At 41.7% G+C, this 15,581-nt stretch overlaps 1 protein-coding gene across 1 annotated transcript; it reads left to right on the forward strand.

Annotated features, from left to right (window-relative positions):
* Window positions 1-1,202: 1,202 nt before the first annotated feature.
* plin6 (perilipin 6) lies at window positions 1,203-15,529 on the forward strand. The gene is made up of 8 exons (XM_084556310.1): window positions 1,203-1,460; window positions 2,723-2,762; window positions 5,033-5,231; window positions 5,309-5,391; window positions 6,116-6,353; window positions 7,918-8,099; window positions 13,336-13,602; window positions 13,778-15,529. Exons 1-8 carry the CDS (start codon window positions 1,456-1,458, stop codon window positions 14,159-14,161), a joined length of 1,398 nt encoding a protein of 465 aa, XP_084412436.1. The 5' UTR covers window positions 1,203-1,455; the 3' UTR covers window positions 14,162-15,529.
* Window positions 15,530-15,581: the final 52 nt, after the last annotated feature.

The raw sequence follows: 15,581 nt of genomic DNA on the forward strand, positions 1-15,581 counted from the left end.
TACTTCCTGTTTTACCTCTCTACTTCCTACTTTACCTCTCTACTTCCTGTTCTACCTATCTACTTCCTGCTTTACCTCTCTACTTCCTGTTTTACCTCTCTACTTCCTGCTTTACCTCTCTACTTCCTGCTTTACCTCTCTACTTCCTGCTTTACCTCTCTACTTCCTCTTGTCCCATCGTGCTTTTTAAACAACTTTATTCAATTTTTAACAACATGGTTACAAACACGACTACAACTCTAGAATACTACAAGAAGAATAATACAAGAAGGTCCATTAACAATACATGTCCCTACACTACTTCCTCCTCTACTTCCTTCTTCTTTACTTCTTCCTTTCTGCTTCCTTCTTCCCTTTTCTACTTCTTTCTTCTTTCTCTGCTCCCATCTTTCCTTCTCTACTTCCTCCTTTAATTTCTACTTTCTTCTTCTTCCTTTACTTCTTTCCTTCTCTACTTCCTCCTTTAATTTCTACTTTCTTCTTCTTCCTTTACTTCTTTCCTTCTCTACTTCCTCCTTTAATTTCTACTTCCTTCTTCTTCCCCTACTTCTTTCTTTCTCTACTTCCTCTCGTCCCTTCACAACTTCCTTCTCTGCTTCTTTTTTCTACTTCTTCCTGTCATTCTCTACTTCCTTCTGCCTCCCCCTTTTCTACTTTATTTCCTGCTATTTTCTTCTTTCCTTCTCTACTTTCTTCTGCTTCTCCCTTATTCTTCTACTTCTTTTCTAATTCACTTTTTCCTTCTCTACTTCTTCCTTTGATTTCTACTTCCTTCTTCTTTCTCTGCTTCTTTCTTCTTTCTTTACTTCCTTCTTCTTTCTGTAATTATTTCACTACTTGCTTCTTTTTTTCTCTACTTCCTATGGTCCTTCTCTACTTCCTCCTCTACTTATTTTTTCTACTTTTTCCTGTCATTCTCTACTTCCTCCTGCTTCCCCTTTTTTGTTTTTCTACTTCTTTATTTCCTGCTATTCCGTTTCCTTCTTCCCGTCTCTACTAATCCAGGAAGGACCAGAAACTGAAGACAGTAAAGACCTGGAGAAGAAGCAGGAAGGAGGAAACTTACATTATTTTGGATTCTGTGAATTTGTCTAATGTGAAAACTGACATGGGGCCATGTATGAGTCTTAAATGACTTCAGTGTCTCTGTCTCAGTGATGGTGGAAACTCCACAGACGATAAAGATAAAGGTCTGTGTGTGTGTCTCAGTTTCCAGCCTCGTAACCAAACGATCTCTTTCATTTCAACTTAATCGATTCGTCAGAGAAACAGTTTCAGGCTTTAATAAACTCTTCTGTTCCGCCAGTGACATCACGCCACGCTCCGGCCAATCAGGACGCAGAGATCGACCTCAAAACCATCGTCAGGATCAGGTTATAAAACCAGAGCGTCTTCATCATCTCCATCATCTCCATCATCATCGTCACTCCGTCAGGCTGCTCCGTCCTCTTTCTGATGGGGTAAGACTTCTGTTTCTGAGTCGGACGTTTAAATATGAACCGTTTTTATAATAAATTCACTAATCAGGTTTATTATTTTGTGGTTTTTTTTTGGTGTAAACTCTTGAAAACCTTCATATTTTGAGAATTTGTACAGAAAGTTTTTGCCGTCTGTCGACACATAAGTAAAAAAAATAATCAGTGGTTTTAATTTATTTTAAGAAAGATTTAAAATCCTAACAAAACTAATTAAAAACAATCATGGATTAATGGAGAACTGACTGAGATTAGATTGTCAACCTGTTTGATAAAAAGACTGGCCTAAAGTTTTTATTTAAAACTGTCTTTAAAATAACTTTAAATCTATTAATAAATTCACTCTGTGACACATTTGAGATGTTTTGGTTCAGATGTTTTCCGTCAGTCTGTTGGGTGTGGTTTCACTTCCTCCGTTTCACAACACTTTAACCATTTAAATACATAATGATCAGCAGTAAATTAATAATTTAGTCTCTTTAAATCCTGACAAATTTGGTGTTTGAACATTGATCGATATTTGTAGGAGAATTTCAGATTTGGCCTATTTTTTAATGATTCATTCAGATTCAGATTCAGAAAACTTTATTTTTAATTTAAGGCACAAGTGAGCAGCTTAACGTGCAAGTACAGACATTTTAAGTTATCCAGTGTACACCTATAAATATATTTATTATATATATATACTATAATTCTATCCTCTGGATCAGAGTTAATTAGAAAGACACAGTGCTCTGGTTTTTGAGTTTTAAATTTCACTCACTCATTTTTACAGTGTATATTTGAGTCAGATGTAGAATCTGATGACGATGAATTCACACTTTTGTTTTCCTCATAATTCCGTATTTTATTGTAATAGTTCATTTAATATTATACCCATGTCTCCAAGTTTGTTTTACACTGTTAAAAAAATAAATATTAATGTGTTTATGTTGTTTTATTGTCTTGTAAAGCACCTTTTGATTTGGATGTGACCAAACCTTTATCTGAGTTTGAACACAGACGCTGCTGATTTAAAAGTCATCAAAACCAGATCATTTTCACGCTCTCAGTTTGAAGCGCCACTAAAACCCGTGAGAAAGAACCACAGGTCTGTCCTGGTCTCTGGGAGAAGCTGATTTTCATGCTGGTCGGAGCTGAACAGTCGTCATCTTTGTGGAGGCTCGGCAGCTGACTGCCTCATGCTGGAGACAAGTTTGGGGTCGTGAGTCCGATCCGTTACCTCTCATCTGTTTGTGTCTCCTCAGATTGGGCCAAGGAGAAATGTCGTCTCGTAAAGATCATGAGGTGAGTTCAGACCAGAAGACTGAAAAGACTACACTGTAAAAAATAAAACAGTACGCTGGTAAACGTCCTGAACTAGAAATGTTACTGTGAATAATCAGGAAGATAAAATATATCAAATAAAAGCTTTAAAAGGAGTCAGTTCACAAAAACATCTAAACACCAGAACATTCACTGGTTCAAACCTAATTAAAAGCTTTTGGTGGAACTGGACGATCAGACGGTTAAAAGGTCAATGGTTGGACGGATGCAGCTTTAATGTTGACGGACATTTTTGAGTTAGTCTTCAGAAAGAAATGTTTATTAGTCTTTAGTAATTTCAATCAATTTTTAGTCAAACTGACACCAATATTAACGTTATACGTCGTCTTGAGACTAAACATTAGTCTAAACCTGAGTCATTAAACCTGAGGCTCCAACTCATGAAGCAGTCCTGAGGCGTGGCTTGGTCACGTGACTAAAGACGTATGAAACACTTCACTGCTTCATTCGTAACGGGTTTGGTTGTCTCTGCTCTTTGGGAGATATGATCTGAGTCTATGAAGCGAGGAGAGTCGGCAGAGAGTTGATTTGACAGAGTTGCATTCAGTGCTAACGCTTCTACAGCACCACTAAACCATGGGAGCAAATAAGAAGAGTTGATGTAAGCGCTGTAACATGCCCAGTGGTCCATGAAGACTCATGGAGTGTAAGTAGCTGACGTTACACAAATAGATGAAACGACCACAGACGCTAGAACTGGAACATGTGGGATCCAGTTAAAAGTTCACATGGGTTTGAATCTCATTTTAAATAAGATCACATTTAGCATCTAGCGTACTGAACGCCCACTAGTCACCATCTTTTAAGCTAATGGCTGCTTTTATTTCATATAGAAATAAATATATTTATGAAAACAACTTTAAGATATTATTGTGTCAGCTTGAAACCGTACAACTATGAAGTGTAGTCAGAATGTGCATTGCAAATCAAATCCCATACAAGCATGAACCAATCAATGACACGTCTGGTTTGCAGTACATTTTATTGTCCACTAGATGTCCCAATGGAGCTCTGTGTCATTAAAGCCTGTAGTGATTAAAGTGTTGGAGCTTCAACAAAGCCTCCATTGGCCATCACTAGTCATCACTAGCCATCACTAGCCGTCACTAGCCATCACTAGCCGTCACTAGCCGTCACTAGCCATCACTAGCCGTCACTAGCCATCAGTAGGCATCACTAGCTGTCACTAGCTGTGACTGACCATCACTTGTCATCACTAGCCGTCACTAGCCATCACTACATATCTCCTTCCAGAGCTGGTTATCATCCTGCTGTGCTGTCCTTCATAATGTCAGAGTTACTGGTGAAGTGGGACACTAAGAGGCTAAATGACTTAAAGAGAAAACCCTAAAACCCAGAAGTAAAGGTGCTGCAGGGATGGTAGGGATCCAAAAACAAAATGAGAAACACAAGATGAGGAGATGAGGAGATGATCAGCAAGATAAAGAGATAACCTGAAAGATAACAGAGAGAAAGGCAGGGCTATAAATACATGGAGGCTAACGAGACACAGGTGGAACTAATGAGGGCGGAGACACAAGGAGAAACCAATCAACCAATCACAGTGGAGGAAAACACAGGAAGTAAAACAAGACAAGAAACGCCAATGAAGAACTTTACAAAATAAAAGCAGGAACAGGTTGGACCAGCACAGATAAAAGAGGGGGCAGAGCTACCTGCTGCTGTGGAAAAACAACATTTATTCTCTGAAACTTAAAATTCAATAAACACAGACGTTCAGAAGCTGAACACGTATTAATGAGACAACTCGTCTGTCAGTTCATTCCAGAGGACAGGACTCAGCTGAGACTTCTTTAACTTCATCGTTATCTCAGTGACCGTGACGGAGGCTGAATAAATATCAGAGTGATGCTCCTTCCTCCTCATCTGTAGCCACAGCGCTAGTAGCAGCTAGCTAGTTCTGCTAGCTAATGCTAACTGAGGCCAGATAGGCTAACGACCCTTATCCAATCAAATGACAGGGACGCACATTTAGAAATAAATCACATCAAATAACATTCTAGTCTTGTCTGATTAACATTTAATAGTTTAGCTTTTATCATCAGATTATTAGTTTTATCTCGTTAACGTCTCAGTCACAGAAGAAACATTTTTGTCTTTTTTACCAAACTGATCACTGGTTGGTTGGTTTGTTGAGTGAATGACTGGTTAGAAGGTTGGTCTGACGGCTGATTGGTTGATGGTTTGGTTCTTCTGGATCTCTGTTTCAGTCCAGCGCCGTGCTGAGAGTTTCCCGTCTTCCTCTGGTTCGCTCGGCCTTACAGTCGGTGACCATGGCGTACTCGGAGGTCAAAGGTCGCTACCCTCTGCTGGGTCTGATGGGAGGAGTGGCCGAGGTCGGCGTTCGCAGGGTGACCCATCAGGCCATGAGACGAGCCACGCCCATCCTCCAGAGCCTGGAGCCTCAGAGTACGTAGAGACAAGCAGAAACGTTTTTATTATTCTCGTTGTTTTCATCCTCGCTGAATCTCCGATCTCCTCCACAGTCGAAGTCGCCAACAGTTTCGCTCTCGTCGGTCTCAACCGTCTAGAGAGAAACTTCCCCATCCTGAACCAGTCGACGGACGAGGTTTGCTCTGAACAGATTAGAAACCAGATCATTGCTCCAGGACATGACTCTGATCCACGTCCACTCAGACGTCTCTCAGGGACTGTTGTCCAACATTTATCAGCTTTAAGTCAAACATCAGCTAAATACTCCAGGACGTAGATAAATAGTAGAAATATAAACCTAGAAACAAACTGAGCATCGTGGAGCATTTACTCAGCTGGTGGAGACCAAAGATAGAGCTAGAAGAGAGAGAGTCAGTGATCTGTGGCTGCTGAGGGTGTGAATCAATGAATCAATGAATGAATGAATGAAGATCTGAGATCAAAAAACAAGTTTAACCAAACTCATCTGGACTGTTGTGTTTGTAGAAGACGTTTCCTCTGAGTCTCCAGCTCTAAATGAGTTTAGGTTTCTATCAGGAACACCTGTGGGCGGAGTCCACCTGAAGGTCACATGACTCTGGTAATTATCTGATTCTCACCTGTGATTGGAAGAACATGACATCATTGGTTGGTTGAGGTTTTTTTTTGAAGAAGTCTTGACATCTGTTTAAATAGTTTCACCCCATCATTGATGTTCATGTGACCTTCAGGTGGACTCCACCCTCAGATGTCCCTGATGACTCTGGTTCAGCTTGTTCTTTAGTTTCTACCGTTTCCTTCTGTCCTCTCTGTCCATGTCCTGATGCGTTGTCTCTTTAAGTGTGCAGCGTGTTGACCAGGTGTTGTCCTCTACTCTCCAGGTGATCAGTCACCTGAGAGACGCCTTCTTCCTGACGCTGGACGACGTTCAGCTGTGGCTGGTGGACGGCCTGGACGGGGCTCTGGATCAGCTGGAGCGTCTGGCCGACGCCACTCGGCTGGTCATGAGGCAGCTGCAGGAGACTCAGGTGGGACGGGCGGCCACGTCGGGTCTGGACGACATCCTGAGTCGCCTGGAGGAGGCCACCACCTACTACCTGCCGCTGCCTCCCACACTGCGTAAGTTCAGACAGTCGACTCATCTCCTGGTTAAAAATCAACTGTTCAACCTTTAATGTTGATTTTAGAGGTTGTAAGGTTCATAAAATAATCATTTAATCCTTTAAATCCTGATGAGCTCATCCACAAAGTTTCTAATTGTTGGAGAATTCAAATTGGCCCAAACTAAATGTTACTTCTAATTTCTAATGATGTCCAGTTGATATTTATTCATATAGTAGTCCTTAAGTTTGTACATCCTCTACAATCTTCAACATTTCTGCATAAAAATGATTCAAAACATCCTGACAGTCGACACAGAACTCAACCAAACACACAAGACAGAGATATTAGACTGAAATGAGCCAATATTACATATCATGAAACAGTAACAGTAGAGTCTGAGTTGATAATGATGAGTTATATTAACCTCAGAGCTCCACATTTTATTTTAATAGTTAGTAGAGTCTCTAGTTTAGTTTTACACTGATTACGCTGATTATTTCCAGCTCAAGTCCAAATATACTTTTGATTTAATTTAAGTCATATTTGCATCAGTGGAATCCTGCAGATATGAAACGACATGAAGAGTGTGTTCAGGAACAAAGCATCCTGCAGAGACTGATTCTCTTTTCATTTAAAGAGCATCACTGAGAGCCAGCAGAGGGAGCCCCGTCCCTCCACTGTTCATTCATGTCTTCAGACTCTTCGTCAGATATCAGGCAGCGGGGGGGGGGGGACTTTAGCCGAGCCAATCAGAGAGCAGCGTCGCACCGTGACGTCCATCACACCGGAGGCGTCTGGACGGGTGCGAACGCCACGAACACACGTCCTCAGAGTGGAAATGTGACACTCGGAGGACGTTTGTGAAGCATTCGTGTTGCAGTTAGAGTTTTAGAGCTGGAGGACGAAAAAGACAAAATAAAACCAGAGTGGTCTCAGACTTCACCTCCTCACAATCAAGTTTAACAAACAAACAATGGATAGATGTTGATTTTAGAGGTTGTAGAATCAGCAAAGATAGTTTGACATGTTTTCTAACTGTAGGAGAATTTAAAATTAGCTCAAATTTGAACTGTTTAATGATGATGATCCTTAAAAGAGCTCCTCTAGGATTAAATCAGAGTCCATGTGTTCAGAAGTGTTTCCATCAATGTAATGAGACTCAGGTGTGGTTCAGGTCCTGGTTCAGTTTCAATAAATCAGGGATTTGTCTCAGTCTGATCTTCACAACACATGTTTGTGGACAAAGGAGCTTTCTGAGGAGCTCAGAGAAAGAGTTGTTGTTGCTCATCAGGCTGGAAAAGGTTCCAGAACCATCTCTAAAGAGTTTGGAACCCACAAATAATCCACAGTCAGACAGATTGAAGACGACTGTTCCCCTCCACAGGAGTGGTCCACCAACAAAGATCACTCCATAATAGTCTGAGAGGTCCCAAAGGAACCATGGGGAACTTCTAAGCAGCTAACTACAGGGAAGAGAATAAATAAATAAAATGATGTTTTAGTTTAAATCAGGTCGAGCTCAAACCTCTTTAGTTCTTTCTCTGGGATTCAAACATCTGTGTCCGTTGTCGTCCGTCAGGTCGGGAGTGGGAGGCCAGGGTGCAGCAGTACGAGGACGAAGACGAGGACGACGAGCCCGGCCTCTGGACCCGGGTCCGTAGCCTCCTGCTGACCCTCAACCTGCAGCTCTACCACCGCATGGCGAAGGTCAGGGAGCAGCTGCAGAGAGCCGTCCGGACGCTGGGAGACGCCGCCGACAAGGTGTGACCAAACAGAACCAGAGTCCAGCTGGACTTCCTTCCTCACAGTCACAGTTTAGAGCGAGGAGGCCTGAATGTCGGCCTCTTTTATTAACGAACCGGTCATTACTGGATCTAAAACTATCTCAGGTTCTCAGACTGGACTCTGTACCACTCTCTGAGGGTTTTAACGTCATGTTGAACCTATAAAAACTAAACGTCCCGTCTCTTCTCTTCTAAACGATGACATGAAAGCCTGAAACAAACTGAACCTTTCTGTCCTTTCTGAGAAAAACACTTTGTCCTCCTCTCATTGTGGGACAGAAAGTGTCTTTGAGGGTTCAGGTTTGAAGGAGGTTTAGGTTACGGTTAGATTTAACAACCTCTCTAAAACTGTCCATAACTCGTCCATCCAAACGAAAACATCTAAAACCGTCTGAGAGACCGTCCCAGTGTCTAAAATAAATAAACTTCTCAGAAACTGTTCATAAACCATCTGAACGTCCTGGAACTGACACAAAAATCATCCTCACACCTGATCATGTTTAAAAGCAAAGACTGCAATAAAAAACACCAAGACAATTCTCTAAACCTGCCCCAAAACCTCCTAAACAATGTGAAATAAACTAAATAAAGCCCCAAACATGATGATAATTGACTAAACTAAGAACAGTTGGTTGTGTTTTGTTGTCCTTTAATTAAAAACCAAACGAGTCTTAAAGATGAAACGTGTTCATGGTCAGAACATTAAACAGAAACACGTCAACAGACCAGAGACGTATTTAAAGACCAGATTCAGTTTCCCGTAACGACTCTGATCTGATCTGAAGCTGCAGCTGTTCCCTAAAACAAACTGAACCGTCCGATAGAAATCTGAAGCGAGTGCAGAGAAACACGTCGACGTCCAGCAGCTGCTCTCAGAGGAGTTTGTTCTTCTGTCCTCATTAGGACGAGTTTAGACTCTTTGACCGAGCTCAGAAAATAACTTTAGAACGAGACCAACACTGCCCCTCGTAGTTAAGTCTCTTTATTAGTAATATGAATATTATTATTATTAATGATAATAATAATAATAATAATATAGTTCCAGTTTCAGGACATCAGACTCTTTTCAGTGTTTTAAAAATCTCTTATTCTAAAGTCTATCTCCAAGTCTAACCGTAACCTAAACCTCATTCAAACTTCGACTGTACAAAATCTTAAAAAAACAACAACTTTAAACTAAAATAAAAACAACAAGCTTCATTAAGAGCAACAAAAATGTCTCAAATAATAAACTTCACACACAAACACTAAAACTTTCCAACGAATCTAACATTAAAAATAATTATAAAGCACACGTGGCTGTTGTTCACCCTCGTAACTCCCTACAGAAACATGTCTTCATGGTATATTACATGTCAGTCATATTTAGATGGAAACTCATGGCCACAGGGCTCAGATTCTATCAGTCAAGTCACCATGTGGTGCATAGATGATGGAGAATCATGTGGATAGACTCTAAAGGACCACGAAAGGTAATAAAATAAAATAAACTACATATAGTTGTTTTTGGATCTGATGAAATTTTGTGACATTGCACATTATAAAATCCATACAAATAAATATCAATATATCACTATAATAACACCTCCTGTCATTGTCAAGACAGCACAGTTTGAATTTAAATTCAGAGAGTGACCAACGTAATTATAAAAGTGAATCGTCTGCATATAATGACACTCTGTGTTTCTATAAGAGCTGCATATGATCACACTGTTGCCTTGAAACACATTTCTTTTACAATTAAATCACAACAACAAAAATAATTTTGAAGGGAAAGTAATGACTGAATGATGTTAACAATATATCTAATGAGCTAAAACTGATGATTTATGTGACTGGAAAAATACATTGATGTTGAATGTGACCAGACTCAGTTATTAACAGAATATGAGTCCAAACAGTCCTGGTTATGTTTGGGACCTGGAAATGCTTTAAATGACTTCTGGTCCTCACATGGAGCTATAAACATGTGTGTGTGTGTGTGTGTCGCTGCTACGTGACCAGACACATGAACTTAAATTCATCCTGAACAAATAAACCAGACGCAGTTTGATGGAGTCTTTAAAAAGTCTTTAAAAAGTAGATGAGTCCGTCTGAGATGTTTGTGTTGAACGTTTTAAAGCAGATTTCTGTCAGTTTCACATGTTTCACATGTTTCACATGTTCCAGATGTGAAAACACAGAGACGTGACTGTGAGCTTGGTTGGTTTAAAGCCGTCTGAGGAACGATGGATGGTTTCAAACAGACGAGTCGGCTCCATTAAAGAGATAATGTGCTTCCTCTGCAGACGGCTGCAGTTTAGGTGGAGCTCTGCCTACGTGCTGCATGAAGCATCTGAGCTGATGGAGTGATAATGATCAGCCCACACACATTACTACGAGTCAGAGATAACCACTGACTGGATGCACTTTTAAAACTGGACTATAATTATTTAATGAACACGTTCTTACAGCTTTTATAAAACACAGGCTTCAAACAGCGTACGAGTAGATTCTGTCGGTTTCTGTTTCAGGTCTAAAATATTACAAACTCTCCACAAAACTGCAAAAAATAAATCAAATAAACATCTAAACCGTCTAAACAACCTGAATCTGGCACAGGACCGCTAAACAAACCTTGGAAAACCTAAACACAAAGTTTATGGATCATTTCTGAGAAGTTTATTTATTTTTAGACACTAGGACGCTTCATCAGATGATTTAGATGTTTTAGTTTGGACAGGACTGGACACCTGCACCATCTGAAAGCTTTTATTATCTGAGACGTTCTGTTGCTCATAATGAAACGTTAATCTTTATTTTTTGGCTTTTTATAATTTTTCAGGTTGTTCAGGTTTGATTGAGGTTTAGGTTACGAGTAGATTTAGAGATGGATGAATAAACCAAATCAGACAAAAGGTGGAAGATTTACAACCATCTCTAGACACAGTCCTCGAATCAGTGAGTCAAAAATAAAATATACTTTACCCAGCATGCTTTGCAGACAACGACTGTTTGGAAGTAGAGAAGGAAACTGGGAATGAGGGGGTTGAGAAGGAAAGAAGGAAGTAGAGAAATAACTGAAGAATGAAAGGAGGAAACAGGAAGGAAGTAAAAACTGTAGAAAAGGAAAGAAGAAAAGATAAGTGATAAGTCTAATGAATAAAGTTCCTCTGCTCTGGACTCTAAGTCACGTTTTGTTGTTTTGGCAGCAGATCAGTTTTTCTCTCTGACGACAGTAAATATTTCTCAGATCTTTGGCAGCAGACGCTTCAATTCTTCAGCTGATCACTTTACAAAGTGAGTTCGTTTAATGGATGATTTCACTCGTTCAGACTAACGAGGCCTCGTCGCTGCAGGTGAGCAGGCAGACATGTCGTCGCGTCAGGACCAATCAGACGCCTCGTTAGTTCACGTGCGGATCTGGCCGGTCCGCCGGGAGGTCAGAGGTCACCTGCTGCCTCTGTTTGACCCAAATACCCGACGAGATGCCGCACAGTTTCCCACGACTCAACCGTCGCATGTTTCATTCTCTACATCGCTGCCCTCTGATTGGTCGACAGCCAAAGCTTGACCTGTCTGCCGACCAATCAGCTTTGTCCTGGACAAGAAGAAACCCAGTACAAATCCACAGCACAAAAACAAGGAGGAAAGGAAGTAGAGAAGGAAAGAAGGAAAGAGAGAGGAAGTAGAGAAGGAAAGAAGGAAAGAGAGAGGAAGTAGAGAAGGAAAGGAGGACAGGAAGAAGTAGAAGAGAGGTGGAAGTAGAGAAGGACAGAACAAAGTACAAAATGAAGGAAGAAATAGGATGGAAGTATAGAATTAAAGAAGGAAGTAGAGAATGAAAGGAGGAAATGGGAAGGAAGTGGGTCAAGAAGTAGAAAAACTGTATAAAAGGAAAAGAAGGAAGAGGACAAGAAAAATAAATGAATGACAAGTTATTTCCTGCTGAGTCGTTTTTCTGATCTTTTCCTGTAAAACATAAAGAACCATAAAACCTTGACACCAAACGTGATGAAACGGCCCCGACCTCGTTCCCTCACGTGTTTGGTTCTGCTGCCAGCTCAGACTTGGTTCTAGTCCAGTTCCTCGTCTCTGTTGTCTGCTGGGAAACACCGGCGGCTGCCAGATGGACCGAGAGGTTCTCAGACTGAGTTCAGATCAGAAGAACAACAGGGAGGCTTCTACTGGAAATTAAAACATCAAAGGAAATGGGTCAAACAGATCTAGTTCTGTCCAATCAGTGATAATAATAATAATTATAATAATAATTATATTCTTGTCTTTTAGTTTAAACACTCAAAGAAGAAAAAACGAGATGGAAAGAAGAGGATGACAATAATATTTATATTTAAAGGATTTCTGAATGATGTCTGTAGACAGGAAGGAAGGAGGAAGAGGAAAGTAAAGAAGGAAAGGAGGAAGTGAAGAATGACAGAACAAAAGAAAGAAGGAAGTAGAGATGAAAGTGGGGATTAAAAGGAAGTAGGTAGTAGAGAAGGGAAGGACAGAAGGAGTTAGAGAAGGAAGTAAGGAAGGAAATGAGGAAATAGAGAAGGACAGAAAGAAGTAGGGAAGGAAAGGATGGAAGTAGAGACGCAAGTGGGGAATGAAAGGAAATAGGAAGTAGAGAAGGAAGTAGGGAAGGAAACGAGGAAGTAGAGAAGGACAGTAGGAGGTAAAGAAGGAAAGGATGAAGTAAAGAAGGACAGACAGAAGTAGGGAAGACGAGGAAGGAGGAAGTAGAAAATGATAGAAGGAAAGAGAGAAAGAAGTACAAAAAGAAGTAGGAAGCAGAGAATGAAAGGACAAGGAATTAGAGAAGGAAGTAGGGAAGGAAAGGAGGAAGTAGAGATAGAAAGGATGAAGTAGAGAAGGACAGGAAGAAGTAGGGAAGATGAGGAAGTAGAGAACGATAGAAGGAAAGAGAGAAGGAAGTAGTGAATGAAATGAAGGAGGAAGTAAAGATGGACAAAAGGAACTAGGGAAGGAAAGGAGGAAGTAAAGAACAGAACATGAGAAAGAAGGAAGTAGAGACGAAAGTAGTGAATGAAAGGAAGGAGGAAGTAGAGAAGGAAAGGATGAAGTAAAGAAGGACAGGAAGGAGTAGGGAAGATGAGGAAGTAGAGAACGATAATAGAAAGGAAGGAGGAAGCAGAGAAAGAAGGTGGTTAAATGTCAGTAGACCTGTTTTCTACCTGGTCTGGAGCTGCTGGTCCGTCTCTTCCCTCCAGGTGGGGCTGGGTAAGGTCCTGGAGCTGGCTGATGAGCTGCTGCACTTCCTGCAAAGCCTCCTGGTGGCGCTGGTGTACCGTGCAGAGAGTCTGAGGGAGGCCACCCTGAGCGGGGTCAGAGGTCGGGCCGCCACGTTAGCCGAGCTGAGTCCGCTTCGCGAGATCCGAGAGCTGCCGGTCCAGATCCAACAGATGCTCCGAGACTTGCAGGAACTCTCCAAGATCCTCCTGCAGCTGGTGATCAACTCCACGCCGCTCTACAACATGGTGAGTCCACGACGAGAAACCGGAACCAGAACTGATTAAAACATTTGTGTTCCATGTGTTGGTGGGTTCTCTTTGTCGATGTTCAGGATGTTTTGAAATGTAGAAAACTATGGAGCGTGACAATAGTTCTAACCTGAACCGTAAAACTCTGACTGGACCTTGTTCTGTGTTTCAGCTGCAGCAGCCGTCTCCTCAGGAGGTGGAGGACTTCCTGAACCAGGAGGACTTAGTGTCCGACAGCTCGTCTCGTCGTAACTCCGCTAACAGTCTCTTCCTGAAGGCGATGGACAGCCGTCCTCGCCGCCGGCGGAGTCTTCACGCCCGAGCCGGCCGAGGCTCCGGAGGCCCCCAGAGCCCCGACCCCCCCAACGGCCGCCGCTCCAGCACGGAGGGCCCGTCCTTCCCTTCCGAAGGCGCCGTCCACCGGCGGCCGTCCGCCACCGACCTCCTGCTGGCGCCGCTCAAACAGTTCGTGTCCCAGAGCCAGAAGGCCTTCGAGTACCTGAGCCCCAACTCCTCCGACAACGCCGCCATCACCGCAGAGGAGGACGACTTCTAAACGCCACGCTGAGGCTCGACCCCGCCCTCATCCCCCGCCAATCAGGCCCTCCGCCCCCGCTCCCTGACCAATCACAGCCTCCTGACTCAGACCCCGACGATCAGACATCTTTGCCTCAGCTGCTGCTGGTTTGTGCGTTCGTGTTCAGCCACAGAGCCGTCACCAAATTATCCCTCAACCAATGACGCCGGGACTCTGCTTCTCTGAAGATGAACATGAGAAGGATCTGAATCATCTGTCCCAGAACTTCACCCAGAGATGGTTTAAGAGTTAAGATATGTTCCCCAGCTCAGTTTAGTCTCTAATAAATGAAAGATTCGAGCCGATCCAAACATCCAGACACGTGTTTCTGAATCATAACATCTGTTTAACGTGATTATTTATCTTTGCTTTTATTTATCTATCTGCATTAGTCTGAAGTTTAAAGGCAGGTTTTCTTTTCAGTGCGTGTACATAGATCACTGCATCATCTGCATATGGCTGCATCTGAACATCGTTAGCGTACAGATAAATAAAAGTGGGCCGAGTACAAAACCTTGTTGACCTTCTTCCTCTGACAGTTTGTGTTTTTGAGCGTTTGACTCGTCTTTTATAACTTTTATTGTTGTTGTAGGACTTTGATGCTTAAAATGAGAACGACCACGATCCTAAAGGTTTGAACTGAACACACACAGACTTTGTCTAAGTTATAGTTCCTTCTGTTTTAATGTCAGAACTGTTCTCTTCTTATTTTACTCGTATCAACACAAATCTACTTGATTTTAGTCTAAAACTAGTTTAGAGAAATGTTTGAAGATCCATAGATCTACTTGTCAGATCATTTTAAAACGTTTCTTCCTGTTTTTTTTTTAAGCTGAGTTTTTGTAGAAGACTCAAGATTATTTCATTAAAAAGACAAAAAGACAACAGGTGAGACTGAAAGGTGGTCGCCTTCTACGATCTTCTCAGGTGCGTCTGGTTCAGGTGATTAAGGTCAAACCCAGTCACTGGGAGGTCAGAGGTCAGAGGTCAGAGAGACGTAACTAACGGACCGAAGCAACAAATCACTAAAAACAAACCAGCAGATATTTGTAGGAGAGTAATCAGATCAGGACCAGGTTATGTTAACGGTGAGAACCAATAGATGAGATTAAATGATCTGGTTTGGTTGTTTGTGGTAACGTTTTAACGTCCAGAGTTTTATTGTTGGTTTAAAGAACGTTCTGTGAAAGTTATAGATGAAAATACAGTGAGGTGAGTTTAAACGTCTGAATAACAGCTGAACTAGAAAGTATTTATTCCTCTGACTAATCTATGAGTTGATTCTGTATTTCTAAACCTTCACTTTTAAAAAGATGAGTTTTATCTGAATGATGTTTAAATAAAGATTCTTCAAAACGACTCAGGTTCACTCTGTCAGCTTTAAGGAGGAAGGACATGA

This window comes from Chelon labrosus (assembly GCF_963514085.1).
Source record: "Chelon labrosus genome assembly, chromosome: 12".
NCBI lineage: Eukaryota > Metazoa > Chordata > Actinopteri > Mugiliformes > Mugilidae > Chelon > Chelon labrosus.

Bases quoted from the DNA above. Each gene is read 5' to 3' on its own strand.
- plin6 (XM_084556310.1), top strand. The intron at 2,763-5,032 runs GTGAGTTCAGAC...TCTCTGTTTCAG, and splicing joins CGTCTCGTAAAGATCATGAG to TCCAGCGCCGTGCTGAGAGT. The intron at 13,603-13,777 runs GTGAGTCCACGA...TCTGTGTTTCAG, and splicing joins CCACGCCGCTCTACAACATG to CTGCAGCAGCCGTCTCCTCA.